Source organism: Colobus angolensis, unplaced genomic scaffold (assembly GCF_000951035.1).
Source record: "Colobus angolensis palliatus isolate OR3802 unplaced genomic scaffold, Cang.pa_1.0 Scaffold15, whole genome shotgun sequence".
Classification (NCBI taxonomy): domain Eukaryota; kingdom Metazoa; phylum Chordata; class Mammalia; order Primates; family Cercopithecidae; genus Colobus; species Colobus angolensis.
The window spans coordinates 5,871,136-5,897,773 of record NW_012114599.1 but is presented as its reverse complement, the minus strand read 5'-3'; the positions used below and the strand labels follow the sequence as shown (position 1 = coordinate 5,897,773).

General features: G+C 42.2%; 1 protein-coding gene across 3 annotated transcripts in view; it reads right to left on the bottom strand.

The window, feature by feature from the left end:
- The window catches only part of THADA (thyroid adenoma associated), a 359,044-nt gene that overhangs the window by 76,019 nt on the left and 256,387 nt on the right, over nucleotides 1-26,638 (bottom strand). For all 3 annotated transcript variants that reach the window (XM_011935906.1, XM_011935908.1, XM_011935907.1), the window contains one exon: nucleotides 9,663-9,757. In XM_011935906.1, coding sequence (XP_011791296.1) covers nucleotides 9,663-9,757 — 95 coding nt within the window. The remainder of the gene's footprint in view (nucleotides 1-9,662; nucleotides 9,758-26,638) is intronic.

Below are 26,638 nucleotides of genomic sequence, written 5' to 3'. Positions count from 1 at the left end.
CGGGAGGCAGAGGTTGCAGTGAGCCGAGATCATGCCATTGCACTCCAGCCTGGGCAACAAGAGCGAAATTCTGTTTCAAAAAAAAAAAAGACAAATAACTCACTTAAAAATGCGCAAAGGATCTGAAGAGACCTTTCTTTGAAGATATACAAATGGCCAACTAGCATTAGAAAAGATGCTCAAGCTCATTAGTCATCAGGGAAATGCAAATCAAAAGCACAGAGAGATCCCAGCACTAGGATGGCTATTAATAAAACAGATGGACAATAAGAGTTGGTAAGGATATGGAGTAACTGGAAACTTCATACACTGCTGGTAAAAATGTAAGATGGTTGCAGACTCTTTGGAAACAATTTAGCAATTCTTCAAAAAGTTAAACTTAGAGTTGGCATATGGCCCAGACATTCCACTTCTAGGTAAATACCCAAGAGAATTGAAAACACAGGTCCCAGCAAAAATTTGCCCATGAACACTCATAGCAGCATTATTCATAACAACTCCAAAGTGAAAACAACCCAAATGTCATCAAACTGATGAATGGATAAACAAAATGTGATATCTTATACTGGAATATTATTCAGCCACAAAAAAGAATACAATGAACAACATGGATGAACCTCGAAAACATGTTAAGTGAAAGAATCTACACATGAAAGGCCACAAAGGTATGATTCCGTTTACATGAAATATCTTAAGTAAGCTTTCAAAAACTACTTGCATAAAAATTTAACTGACATGGGCAACTACTTTCAGATTATCTGTGATGAGCGGCTGGAGTTGGGAAAGGCAGGAACAGTGAATATTGAAACCACAGATGTGGCTGGACATGGTGGCTCATGCCTGTAATCCCAGCATTTTGGGAGGCCAAGGCAGGAGGGGTGCTTAAGCCCAGGAGTTTGAGACCAGCCTAGGCAACAAAGGGAGATCTCTCTCTACAAAATCAAAAACAAAAACAAAAAAACCACTAGGTGGGCATGGTGGCATGCGCCTTGTGGTCCTAGCTACTCGGGAGGCTGAGGCAGGAGGATTGCTTGGGCCCATGAGGTTGAGGCGGCAGTAAGCCATGACTGTGCCACTGCGCTCCAACCTGGGTGACAAAGCTGCAAAAACTCAAACAAAAATGAAATAAAAAATAAGAAATCACAGATGTTCTGAGACCCTAGTTGTTGACTAGAACAGTATTTCACTCTTGGGATGAAAACGTGGGTAGAAGGTTTCATGACACGGTTCTGCCACAGATACAACTCTCACATTATATGAGGGCTTTAACTTTGGTCACAGAAATGGACAGTGAATAAGAAGTCAGGAAAGCTCAATCTTTTCACTAACCAGCTGTGTAACTTTGGGTAAGTCACTTAAATTGCTATGATCTCTAAACTAAATTTCTAAAGAATTGTGGGTCTCTGTACCCAGCACGAGGTTTGGAATTAACAGAGTAAATACCACGTTAACCTAGCAATCTAATAACACACCCTATATTATTCTGACTTCTGAAAGACAGTTAGGAATCATCTGCTTATTTTAGAAGCTCACTGTTCCCTGGGAAAGATAATTTTGGCATAAGCAGCAGGTCAGATGACAGTTGCAGTGTGTTGGAGAAAACCAACTAATTTATTGACAACAAAGCCTTTTTTTTTTTTCTCCTTAAAATTTTATAGCTATAGGCCCAGAAATACAAAGTCCCCAGAAGACTCTCAAAATATGTTCTCAATTCCTTTTTCTTTCCCACCCAGAGCTGAGAGAATAGCACCAACTATGTCATATTAAACACATCTGCAGCCAACACTGATAAAGTGCATGACCGAGGAACAGATAAGAATTGTTTTCAATTTGTTCAAATGGAAATAGTTAAATTTAACCTAATTAGACCAAATAATCAAAGCAGGTGTTTTTAAGATGCCAGTTGGTTTTCATTCTCTGTAATTGTTCAGCTATATTTCCCAGGAACTTAGGTAAAGGAAATTAATATGTCATAAAAATCACTGACCTATTTATTCATGTCACACATGTATTATTCATGTTTTCGGCAGTACAAATACAGGGCATTGCTGAACATTTCTCACAGATGTTACCATTTAAGCATCATCAACATCTAAGCCGGCCTGCAGGGGGGCTTATGTTCCCTAACTTCCATTACAGAAACACAAGCAGTAATAAACGAGAGCCTGTGTTCTAATCGTACACTGATATACAGAGCACACTGACTTGGCATTTAGACTATTTAGGGTTTCTGACTCCACTTGCACAAGTTGGTCACTTTTAAGACATTTAAAAGGGAAATAATAACAATAAAAGTTATATTCCAGTTAAAAGTTTATTGCACTTGGCAGAGTGATGAGATCTGAGCTATAAATTCCAACTAACAAACCACAAAATGTAGTCACCAGCAGCCTGGTATTAGGAAGTGTTTTGTGCAGTGGCCATAGGTCCACTTTCCAAGGGAAAAAGGGCAGCTGGCTGCCCGGGAGCAGTCAAGCGTGCTCTTTCTAATAGCACGCTGCAGTCCTGGGTGGGCTCTCGTATCATTCCACACACCCTCAGGATGGGAAACAGAAACACAAGCAAGAAAGGCCCCATAAAAGCCTGTGATGTGGAAGCTCCTGAAAAGGGGATCCCTCTCTGAGGCCTCAGGGTTCTGCAGCAGGGACAGAAGCCTGGGAAGTTGAGTCCACAAAGAGGGTTCTCAGACTCCCTTCCCTAAGTGAGTGGCTGGTGTTTCCTGACTGTGGCCCTGGTTGTGCTGTGGGGCCACAGTGCGGGCAGCTGGAGAACTCAGGATCCGCCACCTTAGCACACATGGAACACTGGGCACGTCTTGCTATGCCTCAGTTTCTGTGTGTCTATGATGAACATTAGTACTTTCTTCATTAATGCACATAAAATGCTTGGCAGTGCTTGGCATAGAGACAGATGCTCAATAAATGTTGGCCATTATTATTATAACCCCGTACAAGGAGGATGAGATTAAAAACAATATTTCCTAAAAATGAGACTATAATGGGCATTCTATCCACATTTCAGGGGTAGGAAAACTACCTTCTGAGGTCACTTACATGAAGGGTATGGATGGACAAATCCTTATCAACCTAAAACATTTCTATCTATGATTGCTAATGTCATTTCTTTAGGATTAATTAATCCTCAAGAGTCATATTTCAATATATTATACATACACGTAATTATAAAAGAACCAAGTTGCATAAAATTTATAAAATGGAGACTAGGAAAGGAAACACCCACTCATAAACCCACCAAGAGAGATTAAAATGAAAGTCTGAAAGTGCAGGTAGGTATTTATTTAAATACTTGGTAAAAGAAAATGTTCAATTCAATAGTTGTGACAGACACAATTTCAAGGGGTGTGGGCATAAGAGAAACAGAAAGTCCATCTCAGCGTAAAAGGGGTAAATATTTAGTCAAGTCTTAGATGGTATTTCTGTAAACAGAAATTTCAATGGAAAATTTCCAACCTGAGAGCAAATAATTTAAGATGGGTTTAAAATAAGAATTAAAGCTCTTGTCTCCATGTCGTTGCCCAGCCTGAAACCCAGCCCTCTGAGTCCTTGTGGCAGTTCGGCTTTTTCTTCCTTGTTCCCTCAACTACAACTGGACACTATAATTTTCTTTCCATTCCAGCAGGAAACTGATATATACTAATGATGACAGCTGGATTCAGAAGAGGAAAAAGAATACAGGGGACAGAGAGTCCTTGTGGGTTTAAAACTCAAAACAAAACCCCCAGATTTGAAAATTTTAAAACCTAGTTAATGGCTGAGGAAACCTCAAATGATTGGGAAGCACTAAGATTAAAGTTTGAATTACACAAAACACATCATTATCTTAAGCTTTTCTAATCATCTTCTCTGCCTTTCTCCTTCACTGTTTTTCTCCTTGTTTATGCCCCTAGCCCTTCAATGTGGTTCTAAGACACGTTAGAGGTAGGAAAAGCCTTCCAAGGTCATTTACAGAATAAGATTGGAGAGGGGATGAGCAGATGCTCCTCCATCCAAAAAAGTTTCCCTGAAATTGTTATTACTACATTTCCTTTGGAATAATCAATCCCTTTCAAGATTCATATTTAAATACATTTAATTTAAACATATGTATATACACATATATGAATGAAACAGAATTGAATGTTTCATAAAATTAGTAAAATAGAAAATAAGAGAAGGAATCTCCCCTGTAATCCCACCATTCTAAAATAATTACTTTTACCATAGCACTGCCTTTAATTCTAGTCTGGTCCTGGTCCTCCATTCCCCACTCCCTACCTCGCAAACCTCTAATACTGATTATCAAAATGGCTGGGCAAAGGCAAAGTGAATGAATTTCCAGTTACATTCTTCTTTTTTTTAGAGACAGGATCTTGCTTTGTCACCCAGGTTGGAGAGCAATGGTGTGATCACAGCTCAAGGCAGCCTTGAACTCCTGGGTTGAAGGGATCCTCCTACCTCAGCATCCTGAGTAGCTGGGATTCTACAGGCACATAATACCATGTCCAGCTAATTAAAAAAAAATTCTGTAGAGATGGAGTCTTGCTATGTTGCCCAGGCTTATCTTGAACTCCTGGCTCAAGCAATCCTCCTGCTTTGGCCTCCCAAAGTGCTGGGATTACAGGCGTGAGACATTGCATCCAGCCAGTTACATTATTTTGGAGTGACACTAGGAACTTGGTTCCATGAGGGTCTTAGAAATCTGGTAAGGATGAGGGCAGAGAAAGAAATGTCACATTGTCTTAAAAACCACATAGTCTTACTCTCTGTCTTATATTGTCCAATGAACTCCTTTGTCTACAGGGTCAAATTCAGGCTCCTTGGACTTTGGCCTATGAATGAGGCCTTCCATGACTGAGTTTCTGCCTCCCCCGCCTCATCAGTCACACCTGCCTGGCCTTGAACCCAACCCTCCAGTCGCCATGTCCCTAGTGCTTTGAAGGCTGTGCTGATTTGTACCCTTACAGCTTTGGCCATGCTCCTACCTCTGTCTGTAATACCCACCTCCACCTTGCCCATCCTGGTGAATCTCTACCCACTGTCAAAACTCTGTTCAACCATCTCCTCTTCAAGGAAGTCTTTCCTGTCCTCTCAAGTAGAAATGATCTAACTTTCTTCAGTGCCTCAAATGTGTCCCATACATACTTTCTTTAATATAGCATTTGAAAAATCCTTCATTGTACCTACTTATAAGCCCAAGGCATATTCATCTCTATCTCCAGATATAAGTGTGCAATGTATCCCTGAGGCTAGCAGGTCTGATGAATGAAAAAATAAATAAAAAAGAAAAAAAAATGATCTTTTTCTGGATCAGAGGGACAGGGGCAATCCTAATTGAGTGGACTCCTGACATTCTAAGCCAGGTATTTCCCAGTGCTTTCCTAGGAAAGCAGGCATTTCTTCTTTCCTGAAGATGTTTAAAAATATGAGAACACGGCCGGGCGCGGTGGCTCAAGCCTGTAATCCCAGCACTTTGGGAGGCCGAGACGGGCGGATCACGAGGTCAGGAGTTTGAGACCATCCTGGCTAACACGGTGAAACCCCCATCTCTACTAAAAAATACAAAAAGCTAGCCGGGCGAGATGGCTGGTACCTGTAGTCCCAGCTACTTGGGAGGCTGAGGCAGGAGAATGGCATAAACCCGGGAGGCGAAGCTTGCAGTGAGCTGAGATCCGGCCACTGCACTCCAGCCCAGGCGACAGAGCGAGACTCCGTCTCAAAAAAAAAAAAAAAAATGAGAACAGTGAAGGTGAGGAGGTGAACACAATGCTGCCTGGCTACAGGAGACTGGATTAGATGCATAGCTTCCAGCGAATAATAATGACAATAGGCCAGGCGTGGTGGCTCACACCTGTAATCCCAGCACTTTGGGAGGCCGAGGTGGGTGGACACCTGAGGTTGGGAGTTCGAGGCCAGCCTGACCAACAAGGAGAAACCCCATCTCCACTAAAAATACAAAATTAGCTGGGCGTGGTGGTGCATGCCTGTAATCCCAGCTACTTGGGGGGCTGAAGCAAGAGAATTGCTTGAACCTGGGAGGCAGAGGTTGTGGTGGGCCGAGATTGTGCCATTGCACTCCAGCCTGGGCAACAGGAGTAAAACTCCATCTCAAAAAAAAAAAAAAAAAAAAAAAAGACAATCATATTAATAAGTTAATATTTATTGAGCATTTATTCTGTTCCATGCAAAGCACATTCTTCACATAGAGCTTTACATGTATAAGCTGACAACCACTCTAAGATATAGATCTTACTGTTCCCTTTTACAATGGAAACAACGTGTCTCAAAGCAGCTAAATAACTTGTCTAAGGTCACAAACTTAGTAAATGGCAGATTTAGGATTCAAACCCAGAAGTTTGGCTTCAGTCTATGTGGTATACTTCCTACTCTGGGCTTTGTGAGCTAATAATGGAGGCAGATATATATTTACATACACATATAAACATTGTGCTTGAATTCAGAAAATGAATTCACATCTATTTGATACATGAGTTTAAATAAAATCTGTATTTTCATAACACCTGTTACTATTTTAAAAACTGAGGAAAACTGAATTTCAATCAAACAGTTAATAAATTCATTTAATGAGGGCCTACTGTGTGCTTAGACGACAAATAATCTAAGACATGGTCCATTCTTTCAAGGAGCTTATATGCTAAAACTATAATATCATCACATTATTTTGAAAGCATATTGAAATCTACACATCCAAATAAGTGATCGACTTATTTGGTGATATATTTATCTATTGCTCAACCTGTTTTGGGGAACAATTTATAAAACACACAATAATACATTTCACTACATTAAACACAGTTTATTTTTATCCCAAACGGTGCTTTCCATCTCAATTGCCATTTTATTTGGTATTTGGTTATTTCCAAAAATCTATTCCATCCTCAAAGAAAGAAAATACGCTCCCACTGTTTGTGTGGATGTATTATATGAACATGCATATTCATACATATACATAAATACACACATATACAGTGATTTTATGAGGGTAATTCCCTGAGGACTGAATATAATTTGTGCTGTCTGATAAAAATGAGTCATATATACGTAATTTAAAATGTAAATGGCCACATTTTCCATCATTAATAATGTTACTTAATGTGCCTTTTGAGTTCTTATGATGTCATTTACAATTCTTCCTATCTCTCCATTTGACAAAGTTAAATACATATATTTCAATGACAGTTTTATTTTTTCTTTGTTATTTTTCCCATCCTAGTTGCTACATTTTATTTTTCCTTCTTCTTCTTTTTTTTTTGGTGAGACAGGGTATCACTCTGTCGCCTAGGCTGGAATGCAATGGCATGATCATAGTTCACTGCAGCCTTGAACCCCTGGGTTGAAGTGATCCTCCAGCCTCAACCTCCCAAGTACCTAGGCCTACAGATGAATGCTACCACATGTGGCTAATTAAAATTTTGTCTTTTAGAGATGAGGCCTCACTACGCTGCCAGGCTAGTCTCAAACTTCTGGCCTCAAGCAATCCTCCTGCCTCAACCTCCCAAAGTGCTGGAATTATAGGCTTGAGCACCACATCTGACCTTAGTTGCCACATTTTAAAAAGTAAAAGAAACAGGTAAAATTAATTTCGATAATACATTTTAAATTTAATCCAATATGTCAAAAACATTATTCCAACACATACAAAATAAATACAAAATTATTGAGAAATTTTATTTTTAACTCACACTAAGTCTTTGAAATCTAGTATGTATCTTACACTAACACAACATCTCCTTTTGGACCAACCACATCTTCAGTGCTCAAGATCCACATGTGACTAGTGGCTGTAGTACCGGATAGTGCAGGACAAAATATTTAGAGCTATGGTTGTCATACTAGAATAAAAACATCCTGTCCTCACATCTTACTCTGCAGAGTAACATCTTTCAGAGTAATATATAGATGCAAGTGAAATACTGTTAAGTTATTAAACACAGCTTGTGAAAACAAGCTGTGATCTGTTTAATTAGGGTATAAACTCTAAATAATGTTAACAGCTTGGAGAAATGGATGGTTCAAAAAAGTTAAAGTCATCTTCAAGGAACTCAGCTCATCAGTAAAGGATGGATAGTTGGGGAAGAAAGAAGGTATTTTACAACATATAAGGATTAACCATTCTAGACAAAGAATAATGACACTAAATGAGCCAAGAAAAACTCAGTTCAAATAAACTAATGATTACAGTCAACCATAAACTGTCAGAATCCCAGTGAGTAGATTTGTAAGCAATGAATAAATCTGTTATGGCCAAAGCCCTTTAGATACATGGCAGGGAGGTATTATAAAGCTATATGGAATTTGGAACTGAAATACAGAAATGGTGGAAATCTAAAGCAATTTACTTGGTAACATTGAATTCATAGTCTCTTTACAAACTTTGGATTCCAGTTAAATCAAGGGTTAGCTAAAGTAGATGCAACTCTGGGGTCCCTTACAGCCAGGGCGACCAGTAATTTATTATGCAAACCTGATCACTTTCAAGAGTAAAAGGGGGCACTATTAATAATTATGCTGGGATAAGAGGCATAAAGTGGGATTCCTTTATAGTTGTAAAACCATATGATTTTACACTACAAAGAGGATACAACAGCTACCCCTATCCAGGGATGTGGAGTTGATGAGAGTCTAGCATGTTCTTATTATCTCTGCATGGCCACAGGGGTTTTGTGGGCTAATATACATTGATCCGGATGAGACGGTTTGCATGCTCCCACCTCCCCCACCTCCCTCCTGCAAAGCATTTTAAATTGGTTTGAATTTGGGAACAGGGTTCCATATGAACTGAGCTGGACATTGACAGCCTGAATGTATTTACTGAAGACAACAAATCATTGACAGACTAAATGTAACAGAGGAAAGGCCTGGTCTGCTTGCACTCAGAATCTGACTTTGTAATTGTAGCCTCCTTTAGACAGGCCTAATCAATTAGAAGAGGCTGATTTTAACCAGTTGCAGGCTCATTATCCTGCATTCCAGTTTGTGTTGATGAAAATCAGTTTCAGTCCATGGCCTGGAATTCATGTACAGCACTTCCTGCAGCCTCTTATATAAACACATCAAAAAAAATTTTATTTGGAGTTGCCGTTTTCCCTTAAAAAAGAAAAACCACTTTGCAAATCATGATTAAAATAGAACAACTGTATGTGGATCTGGGGTCCATCCCCAGAAACATACAGGACCAAGAAACTTGTGGAAAGTCAGACCCTGAGGCAGCAACTCATAAGTGCATTGGTGTAGCAGTCGATTTGAGAAGAGAGTCTCAAATATCCAGCATCAAATGAGCCCAGCTTGGTTATCTCCACAGAATGGAACAGAATGAACTCGCAGCTATTCAAAATAATGACATTTCAAAGAAAATACGTAAAATAGAAAAAAGCCAGGGTTGTAGAAGCACAGAGGGTATCTGAGTCGAGTTCACTCTTCCCTGAATGACCAACTAGAAAATAAACGGCAAACTTCCAAATAAACAAGAACAAGTTTTCCCAAGAAACTTCCATGAGGGAACTATATAACTCTGTTTAATTTTGATGTGTGGTTAGTCTTACAAAAGTAGAAGGTGGAGCAGTGTGTGGCAGAGCCACTCAAAACTCCATCTACATTTCAAAGATGTGTAACCATTCCAAAATATAGTATAACTATGAATCATACCTGGCTGGTCGTCCTTTGCAGATTTGTTGAGGCAGCAAGTCAACAGGAAGAGAATATCAATATATACAGCTCTGGTCACCAAACATGGATTTTGCCTAGAAAGGTAAAGAACAGAATATAAATTGAGATTTTCTCTCCCTTAGGTCTGGGTGTCAGGAAGGAGAACATGGGTATTTTCTATGGTATAGGATGGGGCTTAAGCAGCTATAGCAAATGGTAAGAAACGATGTACAATCATTGATGGCAAGAAAATAAGCAACTAATGTGAGAAAATGAAATCCTTGACCATATGATGGAGGCCAAGACTATGTGTAGACAAAATAGATAAAAACTCCATGCTCTGGCTTCAAATAAAATAAAATGAAAACAAACACCAAGATCCTATCCTAGTTAGTTGAAAATAAGATGGGATAGAAGGGGTAGGGAGATGGTATTCTATTATTTTACACTCTTAAGTGTAGAAATTTGGGGAAAAAAATAATCAGTCATGAAAATCAGATTTAGTATTTTGGAGAAGGAAAATTACACTCACATATTAAAAACTATATCTGTGGACTTGAAATAACCAGCTGAACAATAGACACATGGCAAGATTAACAAACACTGGAGATGACATTTTCCCCAATAAATGGATTTTTTTCTTCATTCAATACATGGAGCAGCTCTTTGAACCACATAGTAGAAATAGTAAGTGGGCTCAGATTTGGGGATCTATATACAAAAGGAAGAAGACAGACTTTGTTTTTAAGAACAGCACTGAAGGGCCTTGACTCTTGAGTGTCTTTGTCCATGAAAAGGCCGAAACATCTTTGGTGTACTAATAATACACTGTGAGTAGTAGAGACAGTAGGGACAGACCTACATTTGAGTCCTGGCTTTCCGACTTAGAATCTCTGTGACCTGAATCAGATTCCTGACCTGTAAAATGGGAACTAAACTCTCACGTCTGCTATGGTCTGACTGCCCCTGCTAAAATTCACATTCTAATGTAACGCTATTGCAACACTGTTACAAGGCAGAGCCTTTAAGAGGTGGTTGGGTGATGAGGGTACTGTCCTCATGAATGAATTCATGCTGTTATCTCGGGATTGGGCTAGTCATTTGGAGACTGCGTTTGCTATAAAGACAAGTTTGGCCTGATTTCCTCTCTGTCTTGCGTGCTCTCTTCTGCCTTCACCCTTCAACCATGGGACGACCCTCACCAGATGCCAGAGCCATGCTCTTGGACTTCCCTGGCTCCAGAACCATGAGCTGAATAGACTTCTTAATAAATTATTTAGTCTGTGGTATTGTTATAGCAAGAGAAAATGGACTAAGAGAGCCTTACTGTGAGTCACTGTGAGTGTTCAATGTGGCACAGTAAACTTAAAATGCCCACCTCACTGCCTGGCCATGGTAGATGTTCCAGAACAGTTCATTCCCTGCCCTTCTCTACTTCCAAAACAGGATTAGGGGATGGCATTCAAATTGGCACAAGTGTTCTGGCTAGTGAGTTTCCATGTGTCTTAATCCTGAAATCCATCCTTCTCATTTCCTATAAATTAACAGTTTAAAAATTTCCCTAAAGTTTATTCACACTTCTATCCTGAATTGTCTATATCTGGAGCTGGTGTATGTCTAACATGAAAAATAGGTATCATATACTTTTTTTTTTTGAGATAGAGTCTCACTCTGTCACCTAGGCTGGAGTGCAGTGGTGTGATCTCGGCTTACTGCAACCTCCGCCTCCTGGGTTCAAGTGATTATCCTGCCTCAACCTCCCAAGTAGCTGGGATTACAAGGGGTAAGACTGAAAAACAGAGGCTGGTTAAGAATATGCTGGTGGTCCAGGCACGGTGGCTCATGCTTGTAATCCCAATACTTTGGGAGGCCAAGGCGGGTGGATCACCTGAGATCAGGAGTTTGAGACCAGCCTAGCCAACATGGTGAAACCCATCTCTACTAAAAACACAAAAATTAGCTGGGCATGGTGGCGGGCACCTGTAGTCCCAGCTACTTGGGAAGCTGAGGCAGGAGAATCACTTGAACCTGTGAGGCAGAGGTTGCAGTGAGCTGAGATCGTGCCACCATGCTCCAGCCTGGGCAACAGAGCAAGACTCTGTCTCAAAAATAAATAAATAAATAGGTTATTTATGCAAAAATAATTGAAAAAGTACAAAAGGACATGCAATGAAAATGAAGCCCCTTTTCCACAACCCTACCCCCTGCCCATATACTGTTCCCCTGAGGCAACCACTACTACTACTTTCTAGCATATCCTTCCAAGCACATTCTATTCTTTTATAAGCATCTATCTGCTACCCACCTGTTTATATAAATGGTGGCTTACTATATACTAGGTTCTGATCATCACTCCTTTTCACTAATATATTTTGGGATACCATTCTATTAAGAACATAGAGATTTGCTTAATTTTCTTTTCTTTTTTGTTTTGTTTTGTTTTGAGATAGGGTCTTGCTCTGTTGCCCAGGCTGAAGTGCAGTGGCATGATCATGGCTCACTGTAGCCTGAACCTCCTGGGCTCAAGTAATCCTCCCACTTCAGCCTCCCAAATACTTGGGACTACAGGTGCACGCCACTATATCCAGCTAATTTTTAAAATTATTTTTGTAGAGATGGGGTCTTGCTATATGGTCCAGCCTGGGGTTCTTTTTAATCCTGCCCCTATCTTTTGTCTCTAGTTTACCCTGGGACTCTCAATCTTAACTCCTTGCTGTTACTCTTCCATCCACTATGGAAAGCCCACAGTCTATGAAAACTTCAGTGATATCATTCCCAATGGTAAGATTTCTACTGTTTAACAGTGGGGACTGCCCCCTGCTAAAGCAAGAGCCACTCAGGGAGGAAAGTCAGTGGCTGAGAAAGCAGACAGGATGTCTCCTGTGCATCCAGCCTTGAGCTAGGTGCAGGGAAGACATGCACAGGAGATGGCTTCTGACCTGAGAATTTTGTCTAATTTCGGAGACAAAAACAAAGACAAACTTTAGAACAGGATGTAAGGAGTTAAGCCAACAAACAAACAAACAAACAAACAAACCCACCAGGGTGGACTGGGGAAATGAAGTTATACTTCCAACTGGGCCATGTAAGATGGCAAGAATTTAGAGACAAAGTCGATAAAGAAGGGCATTTGGAAAGAGGGTAAGAGACGTGACAGGGAATTCATTTGGCTTCTCCAGTCCCGAGGAGAGGCAGCTTGGGAAGATTAGAGAATGCGTTGAGAAGGTGGAAACAAGAGGAAGGCAGGTCAGGCTTTTAATTGATGGGATACTTCATGCTAACTGGGTGTTCCTTAGTGTAATAATTGACTGCCTGCTCCCATGTGGCCTCACAGAGTCATAGCTTTTTGCCCCAAATGTTTTTCTGGTTTTCTGTGGAGCCATACAGAGCCATAAAGAGAAGTTGTTGAGAAACCGGTTTGACTTTCAAGTCTGATGAGGAGCCTGGTTTCCATGAAATTTTCAGTTAAGTTAGCATATTTTAAAAAATTTCTAAATGAACAGAAGAAAGGTTGACGATCTTTAGAGCCTTCTGCCAGGTTGAAGTGTTCTGCATCTTCCCTAGACCTGGTGCAGGCTGGTGACCTTACTGGCCTCCTGGGACACTTCAGGAATCACTCACTGCTCCCACAACTGTGAGGCTTGGGGCCAAGTGTGATGTAGTCAACGAGATTATGGGAGGCTCCCTCAAATGCTGCTGCTTTGGATTCTAGGAAACAGAAGATTTGGGGCCACAAAGGAGTCCATCCATGGCTTCTCCTTTGAGATGACTCTGAGAGAAATTCCGGCCTGGAGCCCACTGTTCATGACTCCACCCTTGAGGACAGCCAAGGCCTCATAACATCCCTGTCTGGAGTCACAAAGTTGGGCTTCACTCTGAACTGGCTTCTAACTCAGGAAAATAATTTTTTTCATTCTTTTTCTCTTGCTATATTACTTGGTGTTTGTTCTGACTTGGAAATGGTGCACTGTAAGTTCAGGGTGAGCCAGAGGTTTGTTCTCAGTCTGTCAAACCACTTTGATGATGGGAACAAAATCCCGAAGAGCAGCACGCCAGCTGGACAGGAAACTAAGCCACAGGGTTTTGGTGGGCTTGGGGATTTTTTCTACCCCCAAATGGAAAAATCCTGGCATGGAGCACAGCATAATGAAGATTTATAGTGCTTGAAAAAAATCAGAAGTGATCAGCGTCTAGCAGATGCACTGAAAAGCAGCATTAATAGTGGCTTTCGAAGGAGGAGAAGCACTATGCGGACAAAGTTGACATACAGTAGACGAAATGAAGGCCCTGTTAAGAATCTTGTTTTCTTCCACTCTTTTTTACATTTGTCCTTTATGAATATCCACTTTAGAACCTGATTAATACGTTTTTGCCTTAGGAAATCTCCGAACTTCTTTAAATCTCCTGCCTCTCTCCTGGAAGTTGGGAGAAGCAGAAGGCAGGCAGAGAGCCGGGCTTCCCAGACACGTCCACAAAGGCCCCAGTGTCTAGAGGACAGCAGGAATCTTGGGAAGTCTGTGATAAATTATTCACTTTTCCTGTCCCTTCCGGAATCCCAGTGGCCGTAGTTTTTTTTTTTTTTTTTTTTTTTTTTTAAACCGAGGTCTATTCATTCAGAAAACATTTGTTAAGAGGCTACTGAGAGCCAGGAATAGTGGTGGGTTTGGAAATAAGATGAGTGATCCAGTGACACAGTAACTGCCCTCAAGGAACTTAGAGTCTTGAATAGTGTTTTCCAAAATGCAGGTTATGATTCATTTAGTTGGTTGTAAAGTCAACTAGTGGGTGGTGACCAGCAATAAAGGAAGGAAAGAAAGAAGGAAGGAAGAAATGAAGGAAGGGAAGGAGGGAGGAAGGGAAGAGGAGAGAGATGGGGGCAGAGGAGGAAGGGAGAGAAGGAGCTAGGAGGAAGACAGAGGGAGAAAGCAAGAAAATATAATCAGAGTGTATCAAAGTAGTATAGTAAGGAGAGAGGGCAGGAGATTTAAAGTTCAGAGATTTCCTAACGCATTGTTTCATTAAGGTTTTTGTTATACATCAGCTTTCCATTAAGTCCTTGCTAAGAATGATTTTTAAAATAAGTTATCTTTAAGATGTAAATGACCATTAAAATGCAACAAGTTTAAGTAAAATAATTGATTGGCCTAGCTTTTTTCTTTTTCTTTTCCAGGTAATAAGCTACCCTACATTATACTGAATGGCATCAATAGGGTTATGCTTTGTATCCAAAATGACACTGGATATGTTGAAAGCAAACATTCCTGAAATTAAATATGCTCTGTCTTGAGCAAATTCCCTCTCTGTTCCATTTTTGGCAGACAATTTATATCTTACACAGTTATTAAAATTTCAGACTGTGAATGATTTAATGTGTGTTTGCACAGTATATACACACAAAGATATGCATTAGGTCATATGTAGAAGTTATTTCTTGTTGTCAATGTCAAAAACAAAAACAAAAACAAAAACAAAACACTTGAAAACCACTAGTGTAGTTGGGAAAACACACAACCAGTCATACTAGAGTATGATGGGTGCCCCAAAAAGAGAGATTAACAGAGTAACTGTTTGTCTGGGTGAGTCAGGAAGGGCCTTGGCAGAGAGCTGGAGAATGGGGAGGAGGTAGACCATGGGCAAAGTGATCCCAACAGAGGAAGTAGCATGTCCAAAGACTTGGGGACATGACATGTTTAGAGAATAACAAGTGCTAAAGGGACAATGGTATGGGGGGTGGGAATCGGAATGGCAGAGGTGGGTTCTTTTTATTTAATTTATACTGCCACATTTACATGGTTTAATGTGGCCTCCATCAAAGAAGTACCTCCTAACTCCTATCCACAGGATATAACCAAATATAAGGAGAGGCAGTGTCTGGTCCATGGACAGCTGTTACAATGATGTGAACTGCCAAGACTACAAAGATGGCCAGTGGGATTAGCAGGAAATGATATGGGATGAGTCAACAGGGGCCCGAAACAGAAGTGGTCTTTCAGAGCTCTAAAAGTTCCAAAGAGTGAAGACCGCAGTGGGACCCCATCAGCTCAAGTCAGCCCACTTAATATTGTGAAGCCTTGGTGGGCTCCCTGGAAGAGAGAGGGAATTCACTTTGGACTTACCAAGCTCTACCAGAATTCACTGCCATCTTCAGAGGGCTGGAAACTGCTGTTCTGGCTTTAGGTTGCTAGTGTCTGTTGAGGTCTCTAAGACACATGGCTTAACTTTATTAATACAGAAACATTTACTGAGCAGTATGGGGGATATCCCACATGGGATGGGAAGGGGAGGGAGAGGAAAAGGTTTTGGCTTTGCAGAGCTTATGATCTTGTTGGGGGAGGGGTATATGTGGAGGAAAAAATACACATAAAAACAATCAGAGGATTGATTTGATTGTCATGATAGTCATGGAGGAAGGCTCTAGAGGCACTGGAGGGGTTTGAGCTGGTGAAAGAGAAGGAATTCTAAAAATCAAACAGGTGCAGCTGGCAAGCTCATCCCAGCCCATCTGGGGTAGTTCTCTTATCTTAGCTGCTATATAAGCAGCTCAGATCACTTCTGTTCTCAACCACGATAAACGAGAAGTACTAGAAGCTTCTTGCTATGGAGCCAGCAATGGAGTTAATGAAGCAATATCCCAGGGACCACCAGCAGGCCCATAACCGGCTGGAAAGAAGGAAACCAGGTTGAGAGGAAAAGCAGGTAAAGGGCAAAGGGAGAGAAGGCAGGTGAGAAGGGGAGTAGAGGGAGAAGGAAAGAGGGAGGGAGGTTAGAAGAATGGGAGGGGGAAAATGGTAGAAGAGGGAAAGGGGAAATTAGTTTACAACATGTTTCCACATCCTGTTATGATCCCTCCACTTGACACAAGTCCACCCACCTCATGCCCTTTATTTAAAATTCACTTCAAGCTGGGTACAGGTGGCACAGCAGCCTATAATCCCAGCTGCTCTGGTGGCTGACATGGAAGGATTGCTTGAGATCAGGAGTTCAAGACCAGCCTGAGCAACATAGTAAGATCCTATCTCAAACAGCAATAACAACAACAAACCCCCTAAAACCCAACTCACTTCAAAGTCCCTCCTCTTTCTAGAGGATTACCTTCTTAATTACCCAGAAAACTACCTCTAAGGATATGCTGAATGACTGTCTCGACTCAGGATATTTCGTTGAGCTTCCCCTTCTCCCAGAGATCCCACTGGTCATCTCTGTAGTCTTGAGCACTTTACATCATTGTAACAGTTGTCCATGGACCAGACACTGCCTCTCCTTATATTCGGTTATATCCTGTAGATAGGAGTTAGGAGGTACTTCTTTGATGGAGGCCACATTAAACCATGTAAATGTGGAAGTATAAATTAAATAAAAAGAACCCATCTCTGCCATTCTGATTTCCATTTTTTACCATGGCCCCCAGTCAAGTAACCATCATATGGCACTCTTAGAGAAACAATAGGGGATTTGTTTAAACCAAAATGCAAAATGGTGATGAACTACAGAATATATATATTTAAACAAGTTATTTCCCCTACTGTAACATGGAGAGTTTAGCTGTGCATGGAGGGCCAGCTGGCAGCAGCTTGCAGGGCCTGGCTGGCTACCAGGACTGCTCGTTTACCTTGCCCTCCTTGGGGGAGGTGTGACGGCAGAGCTGCATTTTTATGGTATGCCCCAGCATCCACCCTGCCTTTCTTGGTCTGGAGCTTTGCGAGTGTTTATACTCACAGCCATATGTAGACGCTGCCCCACAGCCCTCCTACTTGGATTTTCCTTTTAAAGTGAAGTCATCCTCCATGCCCTGCTCTGGTGGTGGACCAACTTTTAGGGAATTCTTACTGAGCCACCATGCACAAAGTGAGAGACCGTGAGCTGTGAGTCTGTCCAGAAAGTGACTGAAGGTTCAGCTATGCATTGCGAGCACAGTGCGCGTTCTCTGGAAGAGCAGGTTTTGATCCTGGGGAATGTAATCTGTGAAAGCAGAGGGCCTTACCCACTCCACCAGGGTTCTGGGTAGGCATTCAGCAAGTCTCCAGCAGTCCGCAGAAGGTTCTGGGGTCCCCTTTTTAGGTTAGGGCCAAAGCCACAGCCTCCTCTGTTTCCCTTAGGAGTGCTGCTGCTCGAGGAAGTCCACAGCTTCAATGCCATGGCTTTGCGTTTCCCTCCTAATATTAATCACCTGCCTTTTCAGAGAGGCCCCAGGGAGCCTCCAGAATCCTCATATTTTTCCATCTTTCTATTAGGCATCTTGTTCTCATTACTGTACTAACGCTCAAGCTATGTGCAGAGAATGATGAAAAAGAGACCTTGGTGTGGGGCTTGGGATTTGTTCAAAGCCTGGGGAAACTGTTTTAGAGGGTGTATGTTTTTTATTCCTTTTATGAGAGATGCGTGTTTCCCTCCCTCTGTGACTTGTTTAAAAGTAAAGTTTAATATGCTGCCAGAGTAATTGCTGGTTAATAACTTAATAAGCTATGTGCTAGGAATTATGGGAGAAAAGTAGTATCCAAGAAAACTTTTATTGTACAGTTTGGGGCTTGGAAGATATATAGCTTCAATTCTTATACAGAATGTTAATGGAAGTTCCCTTTCTTTTCAAACCTTACTTTCTCCCTAAAAGCATAAAAAAGGATAAATAGGTGAGGTGGATGAAATCTTCTAGATGCTGCCTGAGCTATGTAAATCACAAGGTGAGAATTTCTAACAGCACTGTCAACAAGACTGTGGTCATGTGAATTTGGCAAGGCACACACTTGGAAATTAGCCCTGGCAAAAATAGCAGTAATGATAATAACAATATCAACATCTTATTACATTAAAAGTTTTCTCTTTAAAAAGTATTCTTATTTTATCTTTATAAAATTCTTAAGGAAGAAAAATAGAAATTATTATTCCCATTTTTACAAATCAACAAAGTAGCGCAAGTGACCTAGCCAAGATAAGGGCAGAAAGCAAGAATAGAATCAAGGTTTTCTAGACAACAAATTGTATCTATGTGTCCCAAACACACAATCAGGTGAAAAGTGAGACACTGGGCCAAGCAATGAGAAACCAGTAGACTGGTGTTACATCCTGGTAGCCAGTCTGGTGAAAAGTAAGGCTCCAAGCGCAGCTACTTCTGTGAGGACCAGCATAAAGGCACATTTTCAGTGTGGCAACTACGTTGATAGAGACTTCCTTACTTGACAATAGATAGTTCCTGTATCTTCTTAGCACTTTTATGTTTACACTTCCATTACTCACTATGCCCTCCCCTGCCCTCTTCTATTTCACATCTTCATTTTAGAGCTTCCCACTTCACAGATGAAAACTCAGGCCTAAGGAAATTACAGGCCATACCTTGCTAGCCAGTAGTCCAGCAGGGGCCAGACCCTTGACCTGCTAACCCTCAGTATTCGCTGCCTCTCCTCAACAGCAGTGCACTGTGTTTTCTGGCTGGAGGCTTTCCATTCACCAAGTGCCTCTAGACGTGACTCTCCTTATGGTTACCCAGGAATGCAGAGTCTGTGGACTGGTGAGGGCCCCTCTGACTTAGGGAGTTCTAGAGGGAGCCCCTGAACTTGCATGGGAAGGTGTTATTCTCAGAGGCCCCGGGGCCAGTCTAATTGCTGAGGAAGCCTGGTCATCACTGGCAGCTGAGGGGAAGCAAAGGATAGCGAGACTTTGGAGGGCCTCTCTCCAAGATGCTCCCTTGGCCCATTCATGTAAGACCAGCTCATGTTGCCCACAGCCCTCCTGGAGGTGGCCGAAAGCCTGGCCACACGGGACAAACAAATCAAGGCTGAGCAGCTTAATATGAGGGCAGACGTGCTCCCACCAGGCCAGGGCACTGCCGTCAAGCCTGCGCCATTTACTGACTTCAGTTAGAGGTGCTGTCTCTACCAGGTCACTACTAGAAAACAGCTGTGTGACCCAGGAGAACAAACTTATTTACGTATTAAAAGTTAGGGACAGCCAGCCAGCTGAGAGTGGATTTCTGAGGAAAAGGGATATAGAATAGTTAAGTTTTGATGGCAAGAAGGTCTGGAGCATGAAGCCCTATCCATGGAAGGCAGCTCCTAAGAGAGGGCCCTGGCAGCCCAAGGACATGGAGTTGCAGAATTTTCCACAAGGATGATCAGGCCCCAGGAGAGGAAGAAAGCAGGTCAAGAGGCAAAAAACAAACTTGCTATTTACATCCCTAACTTGAGCCATCTTGAGACAGCCACATCTTTCAAGTAAGAAGAAGTCGCCTGCCCCTGTGTCTATTACCTCTTCTACAAATATTGGCTTAGATTAGATCACTGTTTTGAAATAGAGAGTCAGGGTGCTTCTCTTAGTCCCTTCTGGGGCTACCAACAGGAGGGAAGCCATGCAGGTGGGTCTCCGGGCCCCCACCCCTGTGTAGACCATATTGAAACCATCTCTACTATCTTCAATATCTTGAATTTCCACATAAGCTTGTTTGAAGAAAGAATTCCATTGGATTAGACAATCTCTAAATTCCCTTTATTGTTATAAATTCTGTGGTTCAATGGTAGTCTTAACAACGTTGGAAAGACAAAAGCCATGTGGTCTCAAGTGCATACAAATATCTCTATTCCCATTACTAGCTGCCCAGGCAGGCAACAGAGGCTTCCAGGTGACAAAGACTGCTACTAGAGAGATTTCTGTTAATCCTTAAGAGAGCCTAGAAACTCTGTGACCACTGAGAGAGGTTGGAAAGATGTAAAGCATTTAGTGTATTTCATGTGCATATAGATAGCAGCTTACTTACCAGTGTCAGCCAGAGCTCACTAACTTCCTCTTAACTCCTGGATCAAGTCCATATTCCTCTGGCTGACTGAGGGCTTCCACAACTGGTCTCTTATCAAATCTTACACTGCTCTCTAAAGCACAGCACTTCTCCTTCAGCCCCATCCCCTCACTGGCCCATGCTATATCACATGCACTCCTTCCAGTATCCCACTGCACATTTTGTCCGCCATCTTGACACGCTCTTTTCCTATCACTTTTTAGTGTTTCCAAATCACACCCTGCTCTACTACCTATCTCAAATATCTAACTCCTCTGAGAAGGCCCTCCTTGACTATCTCAGTCCACATTCTTTTCTGAACTCTTGTACTTACTGTATGTACTTCTATGTGCTTCGCTGTCTAAATTTTCATTTAGATTCAACCATAACTAAACTCTGACAACAGTGACTCCATTATATATATCTAATACACACACACACACACACACACACACACACACACAAGGTTCCCACAATGCTGGGTGCTATACTATGATTCCTTTTGTGTACTTGGGCTATGAGACCATCACAATTTACTTGGCAACAAAGGTACTACACAAGTACAACTTTACTGTCTCCAATCTGAGACAATTAATCTTATCTTTTTTTTTTTTTGAGACAGAATCTTGCTTTGTCACCCAGTTCAAACAATTCTTGTGCCTCAGCCTCCCAAGAAGCTGGTATTACAGGACCATGCCACCATGCTAAAAAATAAACCTTATCTAATAATTAAACTCACCTATCCTTTAAAGACTTCTCCCTCCTCCTGAAGACTTCCTTGACACCCCTACCCTGACAAGCTGGCATTTATTTCTCCCTTCTCTGCTTCTGCAACACATTTTGACTCATTCTAGCATTGACACAATCTTGTTTATAGTTATTTAAATCCATACTTGTCTTACTTGTGGGGTTTCTGAAACAGAGACAATTATCATTCATTCATATATTTCCCACTGTGCCTACTACCATTGTCTTGTAATATTTGTGACTCCGAATGGGCTTTAATTCACTCGGAATGGCTCAAATGAAGGTAACAAAGGTGTTAATTTATCCAAAAGATAGAAGATGTTACATGGTCAAGGAAAAAAAAAAATAACCCACTACATTAGGGCTTTACACAATATTATGAGAATGTGCTGAAGACACTTAACGCCTGCACTCCCTTGCAAGCTGAGCAATGACAACATTGCCCAAATCTTGCAACAGCAACACCCCAATACGCCAATAGCTACAAGTGGAACAAGACAGAGATTTCTGAGCCCTCTATTGAACTAACTGCCATCTCCACGTTAGGTTTGCAGATTTCTATATTTAAAAAGTAGAAAGCATCAGCAGTTGGGGGTTGAATTCTTGTTGTGTGTGCAGTTGTATAAAAGGACTATTTTTATTTCTTGCTGCAGTATGAAGAAGCTTTGATCTTGGGCGACTTGCTCAAAGGCCCAGTGTAATATATTGATCACTTCTGACTGCTTTTACCCAGACGAGTTTCCATAAGCTCAGTCTGTCAACAAGAACTACTTCATATATTTTCAAACTTCACTTTTCCTCAAACAGCTTATTCCTTTAAAACTTGAGGCTGTATTTGCAAAAGGGATATTTAATGAAGAAAATGTTTTGCACCTTGTCCCACTGGCTTGGGTTGAAATGTGATAATGTTTCCTTTTGTATTTAAAAAACACAAACAGGATCTCATTCAAGAGATATCATCACCTTAGACATTCCTGAGACATCTGAAAGGGAGGCGAACATATGTCAGCATGCTTGGGTTTAAAATACACCAGCTTCATTTCTCTCGTCATTCAAATCTGCATGAGGCTCAGGTGACTTCGCACAGGCTGTGCTGGAGGATTAAAGAGGGGTCCTAAAAAGAAGCTGTCTCTTCCAATAAAATCTAGGAATTGAAAAGCAGTTACTACCTTTTCCATTTTTTCCCTTAAAAAAAGACTTTTTCTAAAATTAAAAAAAGGAGGATACTTTTTTTTGTGAAGGAAAAAAAGGAAACAAAGAAAGAAGAAAAAATGAGAGAAGGAAACAAACCAAAAGGCAAAATATAACCCCTAGTAATGCCTGGAAACTTGCTGTGTGGCTAGCGATCCCTGTTAAGACTTGCTTCCCTTAAAGTTTTGGCATGGACCACAAATGATGGCCTTAAAATGCCACATGATCATCTGAATATTTTAACAATCATCCTGGACTGGATTCATTTCAACAACATGGAAGTGAAATAGCAAGTTGCAGCTGTGGCAAAGGGCTGTGGCCTCTTTTTATTTCAAGTCATTGTGAAAGCAGGATCTCTTTCTTCGGGAGAGGACCAACCCATGAGGGATTTGGGAAGGAGCTAAAGGACAGTGGGAAAATGGAAGCAGACCTAAAACCCAGTATTTCTGCCTGGGAAGTATAGTCTCTTGTGTGAATAAATTTGGTGGTTAGAAAATAAATGCTGTTTTCAGCTGTTGTAAAGCAAAACAGAATCCTAAACCAGAACTTCTGCAGCTAGCCACAGACCCCCTAGGGAAGAACTGGGATTGCCACACAAAAGCCTCAGCTTTGTCTCTATAAGCATATTTTCCTTACACATTTAAATCCACAGGCCCTCCAGGAGCACATCACTCAGCTCAGTGGGGTCCAGTAAGTAAGACAGAAAAAGGAGAATAGATGGGAGTATGGATAGGGGGTGACAGGGAAGGAGACAGGAAAGTGACTGGAGTATGGATGAGGGAGATGGAGAAGCAGACCAGGTGCACATGAAAGGGCACATGGAGGACTGCATGGGTGTGTGAGGAGCACTTACAGGGAAGCTGGACAGGGAAGTGGATGGATTACTAGAATTAACTTGGGGTAGCAAGTCATTAGGTCTGGTACACCGAGAAGGCTTTCAACAAACAGTAGCTCCCTCTACCATCTCTTCCCCTCATCAGCATTGTTTTATGCAAAAAATTTATTCCCAAGGTTGCTTTCCTTGTAACCTTGGAACCTGATCTTGTATTTCTGAGAGCCTGTTTTTCTCACCAGAATATCAGACTGTTATTTTTCAAAATGATAAACACCCTGCATGCCAACAAAGCACTGGTCCCACACAGGGCACTGAGGCCACTGGGATGGCTGCCCACACAATGGAGTATGGACTTCCCATAGAGAGCCCTGGGGCCATAAAACCCCTCAGCACAGGTCATCCCAACTGGGTACGGAGAGAATCTTGGGCTGATCCCTTCAGTAGCCTCAGCCCTCTCCTGTAGCTCCCAGCTCAGTCATAAGCCCTTGAGAAAGGGAATGGGGATGGGAGTATTTCTTTTTTTTTTGAGATGGAGTCTTGCTCTGTCACCCAGGCTGGAGTGCAGTGGTGCAATCTCGGCTCACTGCAAGCTCCGCCTCCTGGGTTCACGCCATTCTCCTGCCTCAGCCTCCCATAGCTGGGACTACAGGCGCCTGCCACCATGCCCAGCTAATGTTTTGTATTTTTAGTAAGATAGGGTTTCACCGCGTTGGCCAGGATGGTCTCGATCTCCTGACGTCGTGCTCTGCCCGCCTCGGCCTCCCAAAGTGCTGGGATTACAGGAGTGAGCCACTGCGCCTGGCCGGGGATGGGAGTATTTCGAACGGGGGAGTTGGATGATCACAGAGCCTGGCACTCTGACCCTGGCTCTTCAAAGTATGTACTCTGTCCCCTGGGAGCTGGTCAAAATGGAGGATCTCAGGCTCCACCCAGACCTAGTGAATGAGAGTCTTCATTTTAATAAGATTCCCAGGTGATTCACGTGCACATTTTCTTTCTGAGAATCACTGTTCTAGAGAAGGCTTAAATTACTGCCATTCAAAACCCTCACATAAAAACACTGTCTGGACAGATGGAGGCAGTGTGGTCAAGTACAAAGAGCCCAATAAGGTGCCGGGAGCTAAGCCCTCAACAAATGTTAGTAGTTGTCAGGTAGGATGTTAATTCTGGTGAACTGTGAGAAAACGGATAAATCCTCCAACCTCCTACAGTCCTCTGTGGGCTGTAGTACTCCACGTACACAGGGGTGAGAGTAGACTCTTAATACAATAAACTTCATGATTCCTTCCAGTTCTAAAATTCTAGGTCAATGATTCTATTTGATAAGACTCTGTTCTGTTGCTCTCTTTACACTGAAGTAGTGGTTTTAATATACAGTTGTAGTATGGCCTGGCATACAGCAGGGCTCAATAGGTATTTGTTGAATGAAGTAATACATTCATTCTATTATGTATTCTATTAGAATGATAGTTATTCTATTTAAGCTTCAACTTAATAAAACTGGGCTGAGTGTGGCGGCTCATGTCTGTAATGCCAGCACTTTGGGAGGCCAAGGCAGGAGGATCACTCAAGGCCAGGGGTTCTAAACCAGCCTGGACAACAAAGCAAGCCCCGTCTCTACTTTTTTTTAAAAAAGGGCCAGGTGCGGTGCCTCACGCCTGTCATCCCAGCACTTTGGGAGGCCGAGGCGGGCAGATCACGAGGTCAGATCGAGACCATCCTGGCTAACACAGTGAAACCCCGTCTTACTAAAAATACAAAACATTAGCTGGGCATAGTGGCGGGCACTTGTAGTCTCCGCTACTTGGGAAGCTGAGGCAGGAGAATGGCAAGAACACAGGAGGCAGAGCTTGTAGTGAGCCGAGATCGCATCACTGCACTCCAGCCTGGGCGACAGAGTGAGACTCCGTCTCAAAAAAAAAAGGAAAAAAAAAAAAGTTAGCTAGGTGCAGTGGCACATGCCTATAGTCTCAACTACTTGGGAGCTGAGGTGAGAGGATCACTTGAGCTCAGGAGTTCAAGGCTGCAGTGAGCCATGACCATGCCACTGCATTCCAGGCTGGGTGATAGAATGAAACCCTGTCTCTCAAAAAAACAATTTTTTTTTTTTGGAGACAGAGTCTCACTCTGTTGTTCAGGCTGGAGTGCAGTGGTGTGATCTTGGCTCACTACAACCTCCGCTTCCCAGGTTCAAGCGATTCTCCTGCCTCAGCCTCCCGAGTAGCTGGGACTATAGGTGCATGCCACCACGCCTGGCTAATTTTTGTGTTTTTAGTAGAGATGGGGTTTCACCATGTTGGCCAGGCTGGTCTCAAACTCCTGACCTCAAGTGATCCACCCACCTCAGCCTCCCAAGTGCTGGGGTAACAAGCGTGAGCCACTGCGCCTCGCTCCCAATTTTATTTTTTTATGGAGGCCATAAGCCTCCACAACAATCAACCATTAACCACATCACAGTATCAGGTTTAAACGGTACTTCTGAGGGCCAGTGAGATAACTCAAAAAATCTCTCCAGATGATTCTAAAAACGCAGCCACGAACATTAAGAACTAGCATCAGCCAATCTGCTACTTAATAAATGCCAATAGCAAGGGACACAAACTCCTGTTTCCACGGGAGCGCAGGTAACCTAATGAGGGACGCGGCCGGGCGTGGGCCGTGGAGAAGCACAGAGTATACCCATCAAGGGAGGATGGCTGGGACTTAGCTCTGGCCCATTGTGACCACGTGGGAATTTGAGCCTGGTGGTGCCAGATCTTCCAGGTTTTCAAAAGAAGCTGTAGATCTTGATTTACTATGAAATTTCCTCAGTTTAAAATGCCAGCAAATTATTTAAAAAAAGAAATGTAAATCCTGCACAAGTCAAACAAAACACAACTATGGCCAATCCAACCTGAATGCACTGTCAGTTTGAGCCCTCTGGCTGAGAATGCACAGCAGGCCTGGGCCTGAACAGCACCCCGGGGAGGGCCCAGGGGAAGACTCCTTCTAAAGAAGATAAAACAAAATGCTAAAGCAGGGCCATTTCTGTGTGGTAATATAGAAAGTAAAAACCGAAGAACGACCTATACCTGTTTGACTTATCTGTTAACTCATCATGCCAAGCTGAAATATGAACTAAAATGGCCGTCAGACATGTGGTGTGGCTCCCCAGTTGTTTTCACTGTAGAAAAGATTTTTTTAATATTAAGGCAGTTTTGAGAAGAGTTAATGAAATAATATTTACAAATCTCCTCATACGAAGCTTGGCACAGAGAATAAGCATTCAAAATGTAAAAGTTTCTTCAAATGAATTTTTTATATTTTAAAATTTTGGTGGAGGTCTCTCACGCACTGCTGGTAGGCAGATGGACTTTTTTTTTTTTTTTTTTTGAGGCGGAGTCTCGCTCTGTCGCCCAGGCTGGAGTGCAGTGGCCGGATCTCAGCTCACTGCAAGCTCCG